The sequence below is a fragment of the Camelus bactrianus genome, chromosome 26 (assembly GCF_048773025.1).
Source record: "Camelus bactrianus isolate YW-2024 breed Bactrian camel chromosome 26, ASM4877302v1, whole genome shotgun sequence".
Taxonomy (NCBI): Eukaryota; Metazoa; Chordata; class Mammalia; order Artiodactyla; family Camelidae; genus Camelus; species Camelus bactrianus.
This window is the reverse complement of record NC_133564.1, coordinates 19,843,156-19,865,653: the sequence shown is the minus strand read 5'-3', so window position 1 is coordinate 19,865,653 and position 22,498 is coordinate 19,843,156. Positions and strand designations below refer to the sequence as shown.

The 22,498-nt window shown below is 39.2% G+C and overlaps 1 protein-coding gene across 10 annotated transcripts in view; it reads right to left on the bottom strand.

Moving 5' to 3' along the window:
• MTUS1 (microtubule associated scaffold protein 1) overlaps positions 1 to 22,498 on the bottom strand; it is a 149,350-nt gene that overhangs the window by 45,265 nt on the left and 81,587 nt on the right. For 8 of the 10 annotated variants that reach the window (XM_010953262.3, XM_074353485.1, XM_074353490.1 and 5 more), the window contains 2 exons: positions 15,618 to 15,752; positions 13,254 to 13,292 (listed from right to left, as the gene is read on the bottom strand). In XM_010953262.3, the coding sequence (XP_010951564.2) occupies positions 13,254 to 13,292; positions 15,618 to 15,752 (174 nt within the window). Of the gene's footprint in view, positions 1 to 2,614; positions 3,044 to 13,253; positions 13,293 to 15,617; positions 15,753 to 22,498 lie in introns of those variants that run through there. The other 2 variants (XM_074353486.1, XM_010953264.3) reach the window with 2 other exon arrangements.

Below are 22,498 nucleotides of genomic sequence, written 5' to 3'. Positions count from 1 at the left end.
AGATTTCAAAGGATAGAGTCTTAGATTCTTGCAACCAATTCGTTGTGGATAAATGAGGAAAAAGAAGGATTCAAAGGTGACTAAGGTTTGACAAGAGAATAAGGGGCAAAGAATGGTGTTGTGAGAATGAACTCAGGGGTATTAACTGAGCTTGGGAAATTAGGCAAGAACTTGTTTATATAAGATGAATTTTCAGGTGTCAGTAATACACCCAGGGTTTTTTGTTTTTTTTTTTTTCATCAGTAGACAGAAAATTCACAGAATTTGAAGTTGAAGGGACCCTGGAAATCACCTCGTCTGACCCCTTTATTTCACAGCCCTGTGTGGTTAAATGGCCAGGGTCATTTACTTGGTTACTAGCAGAACCCAAGGCTACAACCCCGGGCTCTTGGAATGCTGGCCAACATCACTGCCACTACAGCAACCAACATCAGGACCACTTCTTTTACTAACAACACAAACACAAGCAACTACTCGCAGGCCATGTGGATAAGGGTAAATGCAGCGACTTCAATGGCCATTTTACTGGAAGAGTTCTCAGACCTTGGAGTTATGTAATATGGATAAGCTCTCAAAAGATTCTTACTGGGGTAAGTAGAATTAAATTCTTTGCCTAATCTTAAAATGCTCCCCACACACAAAACTTTTTTTTTTTTCATCACTGCTATTCACTAGATCTAACAGAATTACAGCAAAATCCACAGCTGGGAAAATCTACAAACCAAAAATTCTTTATAGAGGTCCCTGATTTTAGTCCCATCTCTGCCACTGACTGTGTGCCTTTGGGCAAATTCATCATTTCTCTGGGCACCTCCAACTTCCTGGTGTAAAATCAGGTAAACTAGATCAGCTCTGAGTACACTCTAGCTCTAAAAATGATGACTGCAATCGCATGAATGTTTCAAAATATTTTTATGTAAATTCAAAAAATAAAATGTACCCAAAATATCACTATTAGTCAAGTTCTGGTAATAAAAGCCTTGTGTTTTTTGCTTAAGTAGCCTTGGAAAACTGCCTGCTTCACAAAAATAAACAACCTAAAACGTTCACTAATAGAAGACTGGTTAAGTACATAATGGCTCACCCAACAAAGGGATGTTACCTGACTACTAAAAGCAAAGAGGTAGATAACTATGTTAACATGAAAATCTGCGACATATTAATGTTAAAAAGTGAGCTATAGAAGAGTATGTAAGATATGCTTCCACTTCTGTAAAGTAAAACAAAACAAAAAATCTACACAGGCTTACACAGAGAATCACAAAAGGATATAAGAACACCCAGGAAAGTGGCTGCCTCTGTGGGGAGGACACGGGCCTGGGTAAGAAAGGGGCTCACTTGCAACTGGACCACCTTCTGTGCTGTTTTAATTTTCTTTTTACCTTGGAGAGTGGGTTGATTTTTTTTTAAGTTAAAATTAAAAGCCATTTGGAGCTATCTTAGATTACACAAAATATTGCAACTATGAGGCATCCTTTTATTTTTATTTTTTCACCTTTTTATTCTTTATGGTTGAAAAACTGACAGTGGCATTGAAGCTGGGAGAGGCAGAGCCACTGCTTTCCTCCTCACTTACTTCACCTTCAGCTGTCAGCTCAGACCAACAGGGCAAGGCTGGCAGACTCCAGTGACGGGTCACGGGGAGTTATGAAACAGGACGAGGTGCTGGAAAAAGTGAGAGTTATCCCCCAGGGAAGGCAGAGCCTCTGGGAAAACTAAAAGCAGTCAGCTAGAAGAAAAAAAAATCACTGGGGACAGAGATGGAAAACAAAATCCAAAAGGGCTGGCAGGCGTGTGAAACGAGAACACATCTTCTATTTACACACTCGATCCTATTACCGTTAACACGAACCAGTCCAAACCCAGCATAACAGCACTTCTGTTCTTACAGCATAACATTAACTTAATTTACTATAGCTGCAATTATATCTAAATAAGAGGTGGCAACAGGGGGCAGGTGAATCCCCTAAAAGTGAGCTGGCAGGTCTACATGGCTCTAAAGTACACCCTGCACTTGCGTCCCCCACAGGCACAAAAGATAAAAAGCAGATCCAAGCACACACATCGGAGGCAGCCTTTTGTAACTGCAAGTATTTTCACTAGGAAGCTTGGGAAACTTCACGTGTGGTTCATTTACTACCTCTCCACGACCGTCAGGACGTTTCACTTCCAGAAACCTTCAAAATCCAGATATTTTTCCCTGCATCACACCAACCCATCACCATCGCACTAAAAAACAACAGAAACCCTCTTTTCATCTCCTTCTCTTTTCCGGGAAAGAGAATTTACCTGTGTCCTAGTTCTAAAATCATGTGAAGCAAAATACCATTTAACAGGTGTTGAATTTGACCGAATTTGTCCCAGCAGAGACAGGGACACCAAGGTGGTGGCTCCACTTCCCACAAAAGACCTGTACATTCCGGCGGACACACACTCACGTGCGGAGACACGAGAGAAACTGCTTTTAAAAAAAAAAAAATTATACCTAGTTCTCTCAGTAGAGACAGCATTCTTTCCCCAATTATCTACCACCTGAGAACACGCCCTCTAAGCCTCTGCAAGTTAATCACGACGTCCCCACTCCACAGTCAACGGAGATCTGGGTGAGACAAACCTGTGTGGAAAATAACGGTGCTTTTCCTAAACCCTGAAGGAAGTCGGAGGTTTCGAAGCAGTCCTTTGGCAGTCAGCCGCACGTGAATGGTGGACAAGGAGAATTTGGGAGACAACAGCATGTCTTCGAGCAGGTGGAGAGATCTCACACACAGAAGGACAGCTCCTCTGGGCTCTCACATACTGTCTGCTTAAACTCAGCACTCTTCTTCGAGGCCAAGAGACGCGGCGACAGAAAACATGCCTACATGGCAGATGTCACCCCCGCCACATGCATGAAAAGAAAAAAGCCCGGAGCGGTCCAAGTGCTCCTGGCTTCCGTTTCCACTCCCAGATGTTGCCAAAACAAAGCTCTTCCTCCGAGTAAAATCTCCCCTCGGCAGACCCAGCCGCAGCAGCTCCGAATGACATCACACTGTACGTGCTGAACGGCTTGTTGTGGTTTTCATCAGAGATGGTGAAGGGGAGGAGCAAGTGGGTGGTCTTAGGAGCTTAATATAACCGCCAGTAACGCCAGCGACTGCAGTGCCTGGGCGGATGGCGAAGGGGAAGGAACTACCTCCAGTGCCTAATGTCCACTCAGTCGTTAGAAGAAATGAGATTTCATTAAAGTAGCCTGTGTTCTGATTTTAGAAACTTTTAATTATATTTACCCCAATATCACTGGGCATTTCTTCAGGTATTTTATATGTAAAACTATACATAAACCGAATACCTTAGCATGAAAAAAATGTTAATGACTTCAAGCAATAAATGTTCCCAATTACAATTTTCAGTAAAATTTCTACTCTAATATCCAGAATCAACATAGTGTTTTAGGTCAACTATACTTCAAAAAATTTTTTACTATAATATATTAATGACAGATTGATAGAAGGTTGAAGTTCAGCTTTAACATTCAGCATTCTGAGGACCTCACTAATAACCAACAATAAAAGGTTAATTCAACTTCTCTACCAGGTGTAATATAAGAGTTCCAGAGGAATAAAAATTAGTCAGACAGGCGGTATTTTAAGGACTACACTTATTGCCTGACTGAGTGCATTTATAGAGACAATCAGATGACCTCTCAAAACAGTGATGTTTTGAGACTAGGGCATCAGGAATATGCAATTGTTTATCCTTTACTGGGATCTATTAATTTTAGTAGAGTTATTGTAAAAGTACATTATAATATGATGGCAAACACCAAAAGAGGTTGGAAGATAAAAGACATGGATGTAAGAAAATTATACCTGCAAAATGCTAACTAGTATTGTTAAAGCGGGAATAGCCTTAACTTTTAACATTTTTTCATTTTAAAAAGTACAAGACAACAATGTGTAAAAAATGATCTATGTGTGTTCCCAAGATTTCCTTAAAAAAAGCAAAGACAGCTCTATAACAGAAGTCAGTACAGAAACCGTTAACCGTAAGTAAAGACTAAATGCTGTGAGAATGTGCAGGAAGCAGTTACTCTCTCAGAAACTCTACAGAGCATTTAGGGAGTGAAGAGGGTAGAAGGCCAGCAGGAAGGAAAGTTTGAATAATTCCTTCTCCTTCTTCCCTCAGCCCCCAGCCTATCATCTTAGAGGTTGTCAATGAGAGACCAGCCCGACAGCCTGCCGTGGGAAAGCTATGGCCTGTTCACACACAGACAAGGGGTCTTGTAAACACTGTGCCCATGGATGGCTACGGAAGCACAAACCACCACGGAATTAAATTCTAGAAAAGCTGCATTTAGGTACTGCCTTTTCGTTGTATCCCAGTTTAGTATTATTTAAAAAACAACCACCTTTTTTCCAGATCTGCAAACTAATGTGCCCAAACCACTTCTCTCTGCTCCTCCACACACACACACACACACACATACACACACACACACACACACACACACACACACACACAAAACTAACTTGTAAAAGCCAAGATACTTATTAGCATTAAAATTACAAATAGAAGACTAAAGTTAAACCCTGATATTATCAAAAATAGACATGACACCATCCTATATAGGATTTTTTTTATTAGTTAAGTAACAGTAAACTCTAAACTATCCTGGTGAAAAGGGAACTCCTTTACCCTAGACTACCCAAAGGAAGAAATTAGCACCGTGCCACCAAATCGTCACGGTCATTAACATGTTTACTTGAACTACACTAAGCTATGCCAAATACGTGAGAATGTAATGCTGCTAAGGGTCTTTTTAAACAGAGCAAGACTCTTGCTTCTCCCTGTGAGTGATGATGGCCCTGTGTGGTTTGCAGTGGCTCCCACCCTCTGGGGAACTCCTCTATCTAAGGCCAAAAACAAACAAAACAAGCCAAAAAACAGCAGAGCAAGGAACTGCAAGAAAAAAGAGAAGCAGTGCCAGGGAGAAGGAAGAATCAGAATTTAGAAGTAGTTCCTGTTTGTACAGCAACGTGTGTATATATAAACACAACACACACACGTGCATGCACGGTGCATGAGATGAAAACCTGACACAACAGCTGAAGGGAGATTTCAATTCTTCCCCAAACACAGTCTGCCCCCTGGTGGCAACTGAGCACAAGTGTGCCAAAGCAAAGGGACAGCCCTGACAATCCATTAACAGCCAACTCATACAATATACTATGTGCCAGGCACACTCCTAAACACTATGTATGCACCCTTTGAATAATTGAGTAAGCAGTTACTGTAGAGTTACAATGATTTTTACATAATATGTATACTTTGGGGGGTTGGGGGAGCACAGATTTAAAAACTGGCTCCGAAAGGTTCTTTGATTAAATATCTGATCAGCTGTGACCACTGGTACATAGTTTCTAAAGTTACATTAAATATAGGAGAAGTACCTAAATATAAAAAAGTGTTCATCTTTGTTATTATACAAAGTCTTAATTTGATTTAAGAGACCATAAGGATCACCAGGGACAGTAAGGAAAAAATTTAAGGAAATTTTGGTACCCAAGATAGAGCAATGTAATTACAGCTATAAAAATGAGCAATAAGATGAGCTTTTATGAAGTACAGCAAAGCCTGTGTTAGGATGTCAAGTTGAAAAACAAAACCGTGATTTAAATTTGTATGTATAGTAGGATCCCACCTTTAAACAAAAAGAGTAACAAATATGGAAGCAAATAAACCAAAATGTGAGCAATGCTCTGGGAGCTGGGGTAGGCATGCTCTTAAAGAGCTGAGTTTCTACTAATGACACCAATAATGAAAAATAATCACATAAGATCTATAGTAAGACTTAAAAAACTAAAGATCTGTCATGGCTGATACAAGTGTTTGGCAGGTCAATGTGTTATAGATTCAAACAAGAATCAGATTCCACTGCAATCTGTGTAGAAGTGTGTGTTTCATCAGTGATCTGGTTTTAGAAAACAATGATGTTATGAGTCTAGTGCATGCTGTTCAGGGTTACTTAGATGCTAGGAAATGCATCCAAACTAGGACAGCTTTATTTGTTGTTGTTAATGATCATCAAAAATCTGGAGATGAATATTTAAACCAGTGATTCAAGCATCTCTCTCCAACCGATCTGCCCTAAACTCCAACACGGAGCAGCAAGCTTCACGCTTCTCATTTCCTTATCCCTAACACAACACTAATGGCCACAATTTTCTTTCTTTTTATGCCTTATAATTTTTACCCTCTTTTATGTTCAAATCTCTATTCCAGTTGTAGAAAGTTCAACTCAGGGTCCAACTTTTCCATAACATCCTCTTCCTTAGTAGAAGAATGTCTATAAGATGTATTGTGCATAACTGTCAAAAAATTCACATCTCCAGCCACCCATAAGATTATAAATTCCCAAGATCAGTGGCATTGCCTTTTATTTCTACGGTCTCCCAAAATAAGAGCATTAATATTTTATCCATGTACAATGCTCATTTTTAAAAACTAAGGGGGGAAGAAAAGCACATTCAATGTAGAATTTTTTTAAAATAAAAGTTAAATTACTTGTACATCATACTGCTCTGTAACCAGCTTTTTATTAAACTTAAAAATTTCACATTTATCTTTCTATGGCATTAAATAAGCCTCTATACTGTTATTTTAATGGCTTCAAAAATGTCATTAAAATGTCAATGAACATAATTTGAACAAAATCCATTGTCTAAATCATTCAGGTTTTTTCCAGTTTTTCCCCCTTCTAAGCAATTCTGAAAAGCAATAAATAATTAAATCAATTATTTTCCTAGAATCAATTTTGATAAATGGAATTCCAGGGTAGAAAGCTTTTTTATATGTCACCAAAGTGCCTCCACCCAGAAAGGTAGTAGTAATTTACAGCCCTCAGTAGCAGGTATGGGGCACCAAGTCCTCACAAATTCACCAACACTGGGTAATATTCTTAAAAACAGACAAGAACTGATAGCACATTACCATCTGTAAAATGTTTTCACGTTTCTTTGCTCTCTATATTCCTTTTTTTGTCTATCCACTTACTTTTTTCTTGTTTTTACCACTTAAAACATTGAAGTATAGTTGATTTGCAATGTTACAGTAACTTCAGGTGTGCAAACATAGTGATTTGATATTTTTACAGATTATATTCCACTTAAAGTTCTTATAAAATATTAGCTATATTCCCTGTGCTGTACATTAATTACATCCTTGTGTCTTATTTTATACCTAATAGTTTGTACCCCTTACTCCTCCTTCCCCTATCTTGCCTCTCCCACACCCTTCTCTCCACTGGTAACCCACTAGTTTGTTCTGTATCTGTGAGTCTGTTTCTTTTTTGTTATATTCATTTTATTTTTTACATTCAGCACGTAAGTGAAGATATACGGTATCTGTCTTTCTCTGTCTGACTTACTTCACTAAGCATAAAACCCTCCATGTGTATCTATGTTGTTGCAAGTGGCAAATTTTCATTTTTTATGGCTGAGTAGTATTCTATTTTATACATATACCACATCTTCTTTATATATTCATCTGTTGATGGACGCTTAAGTTGCTCCCAGATCTCAGCTACTGTAAATCCTGCTGCAGTGAATTCAAATGAAGTCTTTACATTTTCTTCAGATATATACCCAGGAGTGGAATTGCTGGATGATACAGTTAGTCTATTTTTAATTTTTTGAGGAAACCCCAAACTTTCCTAGTGGCTGCACCAATTTACACTCCTACCAACAATGTACGAGGGTTCCCTTTTCTCCACATCCTCGCCCTTATTATTTGTTGTCTTTGATGATGGCCATGCTGACAGGTGTGAGGTGACGTCTCTCTGCAGTTTTCATTTGTGTTTCTCTGATGCTTTTCCTTCCTACGTGCAGCTGTCTTCATCCTGTGGATCTTACAGACCCTTTTTCAGAGTAAACAGGTCACAGATGCTGTCCTGATTTGTTGTTTGATTGTTAATATTGTTTCTTTTTAATTGAGATACAACTGACATATGACATTATGTGCAACAAGGACTGGATACAGGCATAACCTTGTCTCACTGTGCTTCACAGACACTGCATTTTTAACAAACTGAAGGCTCGTGGCAACCCTGCGTCGGGCAAGTCTATCACTGCCATTTTTCCAACAGCATCTGCTCACTTCATGCAACTATGTCACGTGTCATCTATGTAGTAATTCCTGCAATATCTCAAACCTTTTTATTATTACTATATTTGTTATGGTGACTGGGTATCTTCGATGTTACTACTGTAATTGTTTTTTGTATTTTTAAATTAGGATATGTACCTTTTTTTTCAGATACAATGGTATCTAAAAAATAGATTACAGTATAGTGTAAACATAATTTTCACATATACTGAGAAACCAGAAAATTCATGTGGCTCACATTACCATGTGATCTGGAATTGAACCCACAGTGCCTCTGGGGTCTACCTGTATTTGTCCATAATGTGGACTGATCACCAAAACAAGTCTAGTTATGGTTAACATCCATCACCATGTTTGTAATGTTTTTGACAAAGGGGAGGTCTAAAACTTTTGTTTTCATAATTATTGATTTTTTCTTTTACACCAATGTTCCTGGAAAGGTCTTTTCTACCCAAGTTTATGCTCTGATTTCTGTTTTCAACTTTTATCAGTCTGGAATATATTTGTATGTAGTATGTGGAGTAGGAATCTAGCTCCTGCTGAAAAGATAGTCTTTGTCCCAGCAAGATTTACTAAATAATCCATGCTTTTCCCTGATTTGAACACCACGTATAACATGTGCCAAAACAGCATAGGACTTTTAAGTCAGAGAGGAAAGTTATCCTCATAAACCAACACAGAAAGATAGCCTCATACTGACTCTCATCAGAGGAAATGCAGGCCACTCTGGTACGACCTCGTCAGAGCAAGCTTGCAACTCTCACCCGTTTCCCAGCACCTGGAGAAGTGGGTACAGAAAGCAACCCTACCCTCCTGTGCTGTATTTAGCAAGGGGCTGTGGAAGGGGCAGTGCACTTCCCACTTCCCAGGGCAGACACCACGGCACCCAAGACTGATGATCTTGTGTAAAATAATCAGGGGGCTGGATAGATACAACTCTGCTGCTTTGACATCCCGAACAGCTTTAATGTGCAGTAGAACCACGGTAATAATAGCGCGTGGTATGTGTGACATCTTCCTCATAAACCAAGTTTTATTTAGAGTCAACGTTGGCTAGAATCTTACAGCATCATAATCTTTAAATATATTACAACAGCCAGACCCCATGAGGATGGTTCTTGACTGTCAGAGGTTTTTACTGCTTGCCTTGAGGATTGAAAGTAACTCAACTTCCTGGGAAAGAACTCTACAAGCCAGCACCAGAGTGGCAAGAACAATGACAGGGATTATCCTCAGCCCGTCCCTGGCAGCAGAAAGCAGCTATCACGCGAGAGCTTTTAATACAACAGTTCCATGAGGCCCAAATTATTTCTGTACTGGGAGTTATTCCCCAGTGTTCTTGTCCTCCCAAGTGAGAAAAGTGAGGCTTCGGAGAGGCTTAGCAACTAGCCCAAGGTCAGGACACACGTGCCATGTGGCAGTCCTGAGACTTAAACCAGTACTCAGTGCCTGAAAAGCTCCTTCTTTCTTCTCCTCTTCATGGTCTTACCTGGTAAGGGAACTGTCTTTGAAATAATTGATAGAAGGCTGGAACTAAAACAACTACATAGAATTTTCAACTATTACACTAGTCAAAATTAAAAAAAAAATAATATCCAAGGTTGAGCAGAATATAGTGAGGCCTGCACTCTCTTATGTTGTCAATCATGGTATAAATGGATATGAAGTTTTTGGAAAGCAGTTTGGTTATTTGAGTGAAGTGGCTATAAATATGCATATGTTTTATTTATACTACTTTTAAGAATCTATCACAAAAAAACTTCCCCAAACTTTGAAAGTGATCATTGTACAGATGCTCATCATGAATCCTTTGTGAATGTGATAAGAAGCACCCCGAATATTCAAGAGGAGTGGTTAAATGTTGCTGCATATGCTAAATGTAACTGTCATTAAAAGTGATTACTTATGCTAAGTGACAAAACAGGGTATAAAGTTATCTAATTTTATTTAAAATCACAATTTAAAATTTAAACTAAAGGGTGATTTCTAAACCTTCACATGCGAACCTTTAGAACTTAGCAAACTGCTATAATTAAAATTAATTGACTTCTGTCCTAAATTTAAAAGATACAAAGTTGGTCAACTTTAATCTTCACCACTGTTGGTTGCTTAAAAAAAAAAAAAACTATCTGAAAGCATAAAACTTAATGCTCAGAAGAACATGTCTATATGTGGAGCCAGTGTCTCCTGCACCATCTAAAAGATGACCCACTGCCAGCAGAACATGAAGAAAGTCAAGGTGCCCTGCGGTCACAGGCTACAGGGCAGGGAGAAACCTTAGTGATCAGTCATTTCAGTTACACAGAAAAGAAAACTAGTATCAAAGAGGTTACATGAGGCACCCAAAGTCACTGGCTGCTGGACACCACTTCTTAGCATCAAAGCTGTTACTCCAAGAGCCAACACACCGTGACTTTTCCTCAGCGGACTTATCATAGTACTAGGTTAGTCTCAGGTCATGATAACAACTAACCAGCAACTAGAAAAACCTGAAAAAGTCAAGTTTATGATTTTTGGAACATACATGTCCATACCACATAATCTAGATTAAATCACGATGTTGACCCCTTAAAATACATCTTTTTCCCATTGCAATTATTAGAGCATTGATTCTCCAGGTGAATGGAAGGCAGGCATCCTCAAACTCTGTCATAAACCCCATTTCCGCTCCATGGTTAGAGGCTTTGCCAAACAAAACCGAAACACAATTCATACTATCCATTTCTCATCTCACTCAATCAGTTGTTAATTTGCCATTCTGATAACCTTTCCTATCAAGGCCACTGGTATGTCAAGGACCAGTGATAGGCTTTGGAAACAAGACATGAAGTCAGTCCAACAATGTGACCAGGGAAAATGACTAACAGTTTCTCTGTGTGTAGAAAGAAGATACATATTGGAGATTATTATTTACTATACCTGTGAAAAGAAACATCTTTTACAATGGTTTATGTAATCACAGACTTGAGACATGAATTAAGGCTGCCTTTCCAAGTTGCATAGAACAGGCATATTTTATTTTATTTAACCAGCCCCTTTACTGTGACCAGTATCAACGGCAGCTTCCAAAGTATAGAAATGTTACACAGATACTTCCCAAACTTTCATTTTGAAAACTACAAAAAATTGTTGAAAGAAGTTAAAGACCTAACTAAAAGGGAAGCCACCCTAAACCCATGAATAAAAATCCTTAATATTGTAAAGATGGCAATACTTCAGAAATTCTACAGATTCAATGCAATCTATCAAAATGTCAGCTGACATCTTTGCAGAAATTGACAAGCTGACCCTAAAGCTCATACAGAAATTCAAGGGACCCAGAATAGCCAAAACAATCTTGAAAAAGAACAAGTTACAGAACTCACACTTCTTGATTTCAGAACTTCTTACACCACAGTAATCAAGACAGTGTGCGCCTGGCAAGGACAGACAGCAAGATCCATGGAATAGATTAAAGAGTCCAGAAACAAATCCTAACATTTTAACAAAGGTGCCAAAACATTTCAGTGGGAGAAGGAACAGAATTTTCAACAAATGGCGCTGGGACAACTGGTAATCTGCATGCAGAAGAATTAAGTTGGACCCCCTACTTCATCATATACAAAAATTAACTCAAAAGGGATCTTTGATCTAAGTCTAAGAGCTAAAAGTATAAAACTCGTAGAAGAAAATATAGGCATAAATCTTCATGACCTGTATCAAGCAATGGCTTCTCAGATATAATGCCAAAAGGATAAATAATGTAAGAAAATAAAGGTAAGATGGACCTCATCTAGCTTTCAGATAAAGGTTATCTGAATTTCTAACATAAAGCCAATCTATAGTGTATTAGCAATCTTTTCTCCTGAATATTATATGAACTGGAAATGTAAAACAAAAGGAAATAAAAAGCTCAATGTGTGCAGAATAGTTTCTTTCGATTTTTAAATTAGCATTTGGTGAACACATATATTCAAACTCAGGCTATAGGGAATCTTTAGAATTTAAATCACTCTATGTGGCTGGGTCTGCCCAGCTTTAAGAACCTACAGTAGGTCACACTTCCCTGCCTAATTAAGCTGAGGAAGCCAAACACATCATGGGAGCATCAAGAACATTAGTCATTCCGTGTGCAATGTTTTGCACCCTATTTTCTTTAATTACTATCTATAAACAGGGGATCACCAACTTACAGCTCCTGCCCAGGTTTCCCTCACTAGATCATCGCCTTTAACAAAGCCTCTCCTAGGAACAAGCAACCCTCCTTCCTAAAACCTATTGCAATTGTGATTTTACATTTGTTTGTGCAATACTTGGACTTTCCTATGAGCTTCCTGAAGACAAGGCCCTTGTTCATTTCTGGTCCACCACTGGTATCCTTAGCACCCAATGCTGTCACAGTTTCCCTGATAAACTGCAGTCTGTGGGCTATAACAATACCTTTTCCCCTTTTGATTTGCTGTTCTAATCCTCAATGGACTTAGAAGCCACGTAACTTACAACTACATATTAAAGAAGAGAACTGAAGTAGTGTGTGGGGCGCTGCTCAGCTACAGATAGAATACAGAAACTGTAGCGGATACAGTTTGTGAAATCTTCTGTGGCTCATCAAGAGACAAAGTTTTCTGATGTCTAGTTCATGTTCAAAGGTTCAGTGGGTGAGGCTGCAGACTGTCTTAGAGATGTGAGTTTGGTAAAGTGGGAAAAATAGAAAAGAAATTTTTAAGCAGCTGAACTGTTAAATGGTGTTCAAACCTGTTATCGAGATTATTTAGCAATTAATGACTACCCAATTTTAAAATAGCATATTTCCTGGAAAATGTATATTCTACACTTCTTTACATTTTAAATATTAAATATGCTCCACATTTTTCAAACATCATTATTTTAAAAAGTAAATTATCTATTATTAATAAAGTGTCCTTCTGGGTCAGATGGCTTGGCAATCATGCTCACCAAGTTTTAACCCTCTGCAGGCCAAGGTCATAAGCAGTTATGTTTATGCCACAAACCTGAAATTACATTGAGAAGCATACTACTGAAAAATCACTGCAAATAAATTTAAATACTTGTATTGATAACATAACTTTACAAAGATTCCTTTTCTCCATCTGTATTAAATGGTCACTTACCGGCATTAAAAGCTGTAAATAGACTTTTTCTTGAAGGACCTAAAATATAAGAGAAATATTTATAAAATATATATGTTTTATTTGAAATACCACATGAAAATAAACTATTTAAAAAAAAGGCTTCCCCCCAAAAAAAAATCCATTAACAGCTAAATTTTAGGTTCAGATGGGAAATACTAGAGATTTAATCAACTGTATTAAGTACATTCTATGTTTAAAATGATATTCCAAGTAACATCAAAATGGTCATTTAAGGGTGGTATTACTCATCATCACGAATTAAATATGATAGGACAAACTACAGGATTTTTTCAGTTCAGTAACTGCTGAAATTCAAATTTTACCAGTACTGAATTATACATGTATTATACACTTGAAGCTACTCCACTGCTGAGAGAGCAGCAAGGGCCAGACTCCACGAAAGACAGCCACTAAGGTGTGATTTCTAAAATCACCAAGTATTAAACCCAGTTCCCTCGCTATTCAGCTATGAAGGAAAACCTATTTAAGCTTTTCCTCCAAACTGCTACAACATAAAATACAGCCAGGGGAATCTTTCCACAATGTTTATGTCTTTCAAATCATCAAATATACTATAATTTTATTTGTCGATTATATATCAATACAGCTGAAAATAAATACAAGCAGGAGTGGTAACAGGGACACAGCTACAAAGATAAGTCACTAGAAGAAAACTCTGAGCACTTGTACTCGGCATGATACAGTCATTTCCGGGGCATAATCACCGGCAGGGTGCTAGTTAGAACGGCTGCCACCTTCTATCTGCGGAATTCCAGACAGACGGTAATCTCTTCAAATATGTGGCTGTTATAAATGGAAAGCACTGATTCCCATTCAGGTAAAACCTCTGTGATACAAAAGCTCACCACAATTCAATAGCAAGGCATTTTAGAACAGTGGGGGTTTCTCTGTTCTGTAAAGGTATCAGTGGAATCACGCCATTCTAACTCTCTGAAAGTTATCTTAGTATCAAAGTTCAGCATTTCAGTTACTGGTGTATGTGTAGGTAAGGGGCTTTGTCACCATCAATAAAAACCAGATTCATATACCGATGTCGTCCCAGCAAGGGGTCAGAAACTTAAGACCCTGGGCAGATGAGAACCTGCAGGCATATGGAAGAATATTTTTGGCCAGTGTCTATGCCTGTTTTTTTCCTGAATTGAGTAGAAAGGGAAAAGTGTTGATAAACATTCACTGAGTAATTAACCTCAGGTTACCATGTGATTTTTTTTTTTACATACATGTGTGTCTCAAACACACACACACAAGGGTTGACAAGGACGCAGAGCAACAGACACACCACTTTGAGAGACTAACACCTTTCCGGAAAGTTATTTAGTAACATGTGATAACAATTTCACAAAGATTCATACAGTTTGACCCCGCAATTGCTCTTTTAGGGATATCCCATGGAAGCAACTAGAATCTGAAGCAATGAACAATGTTCATGTTCACAAATGTTCGTCTCAGTTATCACGTGACACAGTGAAAGTCAAGAAACTGCCCAGGAACCAAGGAACTGGAAAACAGGAAGACGACTTCACGGCCATTCAAAATGCAGAAGCTCTCGTGACGTACTAGTCAATTAATAAAAAGCAAGACACAAGGGAGTGTACATGCTATGCCCTGAGTTTTCTTGAAACCAAAGCAAAACCTTATACACGCAGAGAGAGAGAAAAGGAGGAAGTGTGACAGTTATTCACGGCTGATGGGATGAAGGAGGATTCCGTGTCTCTGGGCTTTTCAAACACTCACATAAACAGGGGTCACGTATTAGAGGTAAGGCCTCTCATTCACAATCACTCTTTCAGTTAAGCCATCTTTCAGCTCACTAAGCACCAGCTCCTAACGTGCTTCAGACCCACTGTGATAAAGCTGCTTGGAAACATCCCAAACGAAGTGTACACCACATGTGCTGTAGACCTGAAAGTTAACCTTCATAGCTTCAGCGATCACAGCGTGAGTGATACAGACAAGAGATAAAGAACAGAAGGGGAAAAAAGAACATGGTTGGACCAAAGGTGCAAAGTAAACCACACATTTCTGCCTCCTGTCTCTAGATCACCACCTTAGCATGACTTACCTCTAGAAGTCTTACTTACTTTCACCTTATGCCTTTGCTCTATCTGCTGATTTGTATGCATTAAGTTTTAGCTAAAGAACCTACAGAATCTCAGAACCAAAATAGCTCCCTCCGTGTAAAAATGTATTTTGTTTTTATCCAACACTTTTGTAAATAAACGTTCAATATGCCATGAACCTAATTGTCAAAATTTAACTTTGTCCCAGCCAAGGATTTAAAAAGTCTTGTCTTCCTTCCTCCTTCCCCAGTGAGGTCCATACCTTTTGGAGGAGTCTTCAGTAAGTGTGCATGAGCTCTGGGTACCAAGGGCTTCAAATATAAGGCTCCTGATGAACCATTCTGAAATGCTGCTTTTGGAGGTTTTTCCTCATACTTGACGACAGCAGCATTACCTGCTGAAACACAACAGAAAAGTACATTTTATTTTGCAGACAAACACAATATGAATCTTCCATGATCTGTCTTTCCTCCTTGAATCCACACGTGCTCAGTAAGCACCTACAATGGCCAGTCGTTACTGGATGCTGGGAATACAAAGACCGAGAGTCAGGGATGCAGGGAAAACCATAACCGGGGTGACCCCACATCCCAGCACAGCCTACATTTATGCCTCTTGTCCAGGTCAGCTTTCATCCCAGGTAAAAGCTGGGAGATATTCTAGTACCTGTGGGGGTCCTAGACCCATCTCCTGTGGACCCAAGGGGAGATGGTAAGGTGCAAACTCCTGGGTAGTTATAGAGAGGAGCTTAGGTTCTGACCCTCTCTGCCGCAGCAAGAAGCAGAAACGCCAACATCTGCCCTGGAACCAAGGTGCAGAAGCCGGAAAGCTAACGCATAAAAAGGAATTCCACCAAAATAATAAAAACCATCTTTCATATGACATATAAATCTTTCCTCTCTCACTCACATGGGGGTCAGCTCTTTTAGTTTCCAGGCACTAAAAGAATTGCTGACGAAAAGACTTTGGGAGAAAGTCTGATGCTAACCGACTGTGCCTGGGCTGTGATGTGACTGAGTCCACTCCAGGTAACTGGGCTACCGGGCCCCCACAGCAGCAGACCTGCACCACTTCCTGGGAACATCTCCCAGCGAAAGTGAGAGGGGAGAATTAATTGAGCAAATACTATACTTCAGGTATAACATGTCAGTGAGTCCTAGAAAGGGCATCTTTGATTTTGCTACTGTTTCTGACTTTGCTTCTGTTCCTCCACTGGGGACTCTAAAGACAGTCTTAGCACAGGGGAAGACAGTGACATCTTGAAATAAAAAACACAGCTGTAAAAATCTGTGATAATTTCTAACTTGCTGATTTCCTATCAGAACCCAAATCTGAAACCACAGAGAAGCATTTATGACCCAGCCTAAAGTCCATGTCTCACATACTCTTATTTCTTCTTTTGCCCAATAATGACCCAAAGCCCTTGGCATCAGAAAAAAAACTATCTTTCAGCTGTGTGAGACAACTGTGTAAACTATATTTATATGTAAGTTCTTCCAAAATTATGAGTTTCCTCTTCACGTTTATGGCTTTTCACTGGATTAAGAAAATAATTCAAATCTTCTACCGTATCCTTAAGGTTTGTATGGGGCCGGGGGAAAGGCGAAGGGAAAATAAAGGGCAGGGCCTGTTCCCTGCACCCTGAATCAGAATGAGGATGCATGTTCACACTCTGTTTTTGCTTCATGCGTGTCTGCTCCATACGGAGGTCCTTTGACATAGTGCACGTCAGCTGTGGCACATACAGCTCAGTGGACTTTGGGCTACTTCAGGAATACAGCCACTATCACCATCCTTTATTGTGCTGTGTTCAGCTGAGGGGATCTACATTTTAAAATCTCATGAAGTATCAAAAATTTTAAAGGAAAGGTTTGAAAAAAAATAGTACCAGCATGTTAAGATAAACACCTAAAAAGCTGTTTCTAATTTTATTAAGTGGTAACAAAAAGAGGGAGTGAGGAGATCAGCAGCAATGACTTAATTAAAGGGAAAGACGTCAGTATTTCCTTAACAAAACATCCCAAATTTACACTTTTCCTTTTAGTTCTCCATCACTGAATAACCTTTGAAAAAAATACACTATCCAGAAGCTGAGCTCTTGCCAGGAATTTTAACAGCACTGCTTGGCTCTTCCTAAGGGATTCACGTGTTCCATGCCATGCTCAAGAATGCAGGCACCACACTTCGTCCTCTTCTCTCTGAATCTCAGCGGGGAGAAGAAATCCAAACAAAAAATACTTTGAAAGTCTTATGGTTCTCTGTTCCCATAAAAGTTAATCTTTTTACCCATCTCCTCTTGCAAACCACACAAACTACAGGCATGTGTATGTCACCATATAGTCCCTAGGCCAGAAGGGACATCTGGAGGTTCATTCATTCATCCACTATCTGGTCTCCAACCTTAATTTCCCCTCCAGTGACCCAGATTGGATTTTTTATTGCTTGATTCTATATAAATCTTCAACACCCAATTCTAACCATCCAATTCTATTCTAATATTCAACACTTAAAATCACGCATTTCTTTATTACCAACCTCAATCCTTCCTTCTAGATTCATAGAAAGAAGTGAGATGTCAACCTCATTTACAAATATTTATGAATTTGAAGACAGCTAGAAATGTGTCACTAGGCTAAACGATCCCAGCTCCTGCAACAGCGCTAACAGACGTCACATTCAGACCTTGTAAAGACAAGCTGTCACTCTCCCCTGATCTGTGTCAAGTCCCGCAACAATGGGCCATCTGTTTGATCTTCCTGTGCCCAGATAACACTTCCAACATTAGGTCAGATCAACACAGAGCCTTCCCTCCACTGAACACTTTCTGTCAATCTCTTTCTTTTCAATTCCCTCCTTCCACAGAACCTGGAGGCTTGGTTTTTCCAAGGCTGACAGGGAACTAATGTAAATGATAAAAACAGAAGATACCACTACTATAAAATGCAATGTAACTTTTTAAAGAACAAATGGGGAATTAATTCATAGTCTTTAAAAAAACAAAACCAAAATTTCATAGAGCATATTTTTTAAAAATATTTTCCTATAAAATGGATATTAGGTTTCAATCAACATTTTAACTTTTGCTAAGTCAAAAATCCAAGAAAGGAAGTAAATAATGTTATTAGTCTTAACCATGTACTACAACAATCTGGATTTGAGTCTCACTTTTCTTGACACATTTTACAAAGTATATTCAGCAGCAAATAAGTCACTTATTCAGATTTTTTTAAAAACTGAAATGAGTTTAACTTTCAGCTCTATTAAAAATTTATATGATCCTAAATTCACACTTTTCATCTCTAAGCTTTGAACACAAAGAGCTTCAGTTTCCAAAGAACTCAGTAAAAAGATGTCTCACTAAAGCAAAAGACACATTTCTCACAAGGCACAATACTCCTGTCTTGTTGGCTCTGTCACACGGAAAACAGGAGGTGTTGTCCTGGAAACAAAGTGTCTCGCTGCCAGTCTTCACACCCAATCTTGTTAGCACCAGATCTAGCATCAATCCGTAACACGCGAGGGTCAAAGATCCATATTTCAAGGAAAGAACTTCTGAGTGTGACGCAGGTACAAACACACACACATTTACATTTATATGTGACATATATACGTATATACATACACATACATATGCACACACTCACACACACTCTCTGATCATCAACCACACACACACCCCACCCTCACTCCTCTCCACTTTACTAACGGTGGGGACAAACTGCAAAGCGGCACACACTTTCATGACCAACACTGACACATCTTTCTCTCAAGTCTCTGAATGCTCTGAGCTGGCCTATTGCCCTCTAGTGAACCCCAACTTGAAGGGTGTACCTCTCTGTGGGCATGATGCCCTTTGAGTATTTCTCCTGCCCTCGATTTCAGCTCCTGGCACGGTACCTGGCTGGGGTCCAGGTGGTATCTAAATTTTCTCTTGTCCAGAGTCACTATATTCAAATGATAAACTCTTCAGTGGCACAAGTTCCAACACAATAAGAGAGGCACATTAGTTTCAGGGAATGGACTGGCATCTATAATATCTGAGTTCTGGCCCTGACGGGGCCACCGCCTGGCTGTGCCGGACCACTTCTTCTCTCTAGGGGTGAGTGGGTGTGAACAGGCCGTATGCAAGCAGGGCATTCACTGTCATGGGGCCACTAACTGATTACGGTACTCGGTCCCACTGAGGCCAAATGCATGCCTAGAATTCTGCTAAATACAGCACTCCAGCGGCCACAACTAGTCAGTGACAGTCGGTCTATAGTCGATGTGTGGAACTGACGTGGTCACCCACGTCTCAGCCAGCTCTAATACACGGTGTTAAGATCGGCCCTGTGCTGTCGTCATCCTCAGTCCTAGCTGTCTCAGTTATGTCGGTATAACAGATGCTCTGGAATCCTTATTTTTCACTTCCACGTGGTCAAAACGTGGTTCGTGTGAAATAAGAGAGAGAGGGAGAAAGAGCGATGCCTGAGTCTAAGGAGAAAGCGAAGAGATTCCCACTGCAGCCCAAGCAGAAGGAAAGACTTCCCTGTTGGAGAAAGGCTTCGGGTTGTTCCCACTTTTATTTGCAAACTAACATTTCATTCTAGCATCTCATTAACATGAGTTTTTGTTTTGTTTATTAAAATACGTATTACACACAGAGCCAACCTTCTGCTCATTTCTTGAATTTTTGGTGGCTCAGTTGATCAGATGCTGCCAAATCATCTGCCCATCTGGCCTGAAATCAAACCACTCAAGTCGAAGCCTTCAAGTTCCAAAAGCAAAATTACCCGGCTTTGTAGTAACAAGAATGTCTCATTTATAGCCTACAAAAGCATTCAATGAATGAAAATAAAATGAATACCAGTCTGGATAGCAGTATTGTCTTATTAAGTATTCCATTCAGATGTGCATGAGTGTTAAGCCTGTCCTGTAGCACGGGGTCGGAGCACATACCGCCTGTCTCTCACCCACTCCATATCCCCGACAGGCATCACTAGTCAAGTACACACTTTTGCTCTGAACCTGGAATCAGCCGGAAAAACTTTCAACACTGTGCTCCGGGTGAGTCTCACCAACTGGCCAGTGTTGGCAGATGAGACAATACCCACTTGCCGTCCTGCAATAAGGCTGAGACTGGGAGTGAGTAAGGTTTTTCCTTCTCCCTGTCAGCTTCATCACTTCAGCAACTCAAAACACCCTCCTTCCAAACTGTTAGGCACCATTTTACTATCTTTTTGTGAAGAAAATAAAAGTGGTCAGGAACATCTGCTGCTGTAAAGATTTTGAAGATGATTGAGGTCTTCCTCCCCATTCATCAGGTGAGAACACTGAGGCTAAGAGTGTAAGATTGTCCAACTTCTATGAGTTTGTAATAACGCTAGGATGAGTGGAATGTCCTTTTCTACGTATCACACTGTCTTCATCAGAGCTGGCCATGAAGGTGAAGGCAGAGAATGCTCTGTTCCTGACAGAACACGTGGTGCATATACACACAATGGAATACTACTCGGCCATAAAAAAAGAATGATGTCATACCACTTACAGCAACATGGATGGACCTAGAAATGATCATACTAAGTGAAGTCAGACAGAGAAAGACAAATCTCATATATCACTTACATATAGAATCTAAAAAAATGATACAAATGAGCTTATTTACAAAACAGAAACAGACTCACAGACATAAAAAAATAAACTTATGGTTACCAAAGAGGAAAGGGATACTTTAGGAGTTTGGGATTAACAGATACACACCACTAAATACAAAATAAATAACAAGGACCTACTGCATAGCACAGGGAACTATATATAATATCTTATAATAACCTATAATGGAAGAGAATTTGAAAAAGAATATATACACACACACACATGAGTCACTCTGCTGTACACCTGAAACTAACACAACATTGTAAATCAGCTATATTTCAATTAAAAAAAAAAAAAAAGATGCTCTTGTTTCTTTAGTTAACATCGCCTGCTCTCCTATTTCAAAGATAGTGCCCATAGCTTTGGGAGGCACCTCTCACACTTCCCCTCACCATCTGTCTCTCAAAACTAAACGTGTTTAACATGTTTTTGTGGCTACACTGGTAGAAGGAAGCCCGTGGACTTCCTACTTGCTAATGTGGCAAAATTACAAGCTCTCCTGGGACTTCCCTCTCCACGGACACAACTTATTTTATCCAGTGATCGTAAAAACTGGACTTGGGCTATCTGAATGTGGAAGAGCTTATAACGTTTAACCTCTAAAAATGAGCACATTTGATACAGGAACAACTGTACAATGTTTCGTGCTAATATCCAAAAGAAAATCAATACTGTAACTTTAAATTTTTCTACGCTTAAAAGAACACACACAAAGAACCTGCTAAAACCCCCAAATAAGAAAGAGTTATTGACTTATCCGTCTTGATTCAGTCACTTTAAAACAGTGATGTTATTACTGTAGGATCCCTAAGTGCAGAGAACCAGATGCTAATTTTACAACAGCACTATGCAATCTCAGAAGTTCCTAAATGATGCCACTATATTACAGCAGCACATCACAAAGACATGAGCAGACCAAACAAGAGAGCATTCTTTAGAAGGGCTCAAATGTTTCACTCGATATGAATTCAAAACACTGGTCAAAAGACTTAAGTTATTTCCTAACATGACCCCTCATTACCAGAAATAGGAACATTTCAGCACAAAATGATTTTTTCCCATGTTTTAAGGTAATCTTTAAAAAAAGTGCACTTTTAGTATTTTCGGATAAAACATAATGAGTAAAATAATTTAAAATGTGATGTTTTCACTTTACTTCCAGGGAAGTATTTTTCTGTACTTGTACAATTAACTCATACATACACAAAAAACTACCAGTTATTTAATTAGAAATGAGACTATTAACTAGTTGGTCTTCGATAAAATAATTTCATGTGCCAAGAACATCGACAATGATGCTGAAATGCATTTAGTCAGATTCCCAAAACACCTAATGCATACAATAAATTGGTTCTATATAGAATCATTTACAATGTAAATATAAATATGCCCCAGAAATACTACAATTAACAAACTACAAGTTACAAAAATATCAAGAGACACTAAACCAATTTATTGAGTAAAATTTAAGCATGCTTACAAAGAAAATCAAACCAGAAATCGTCGACC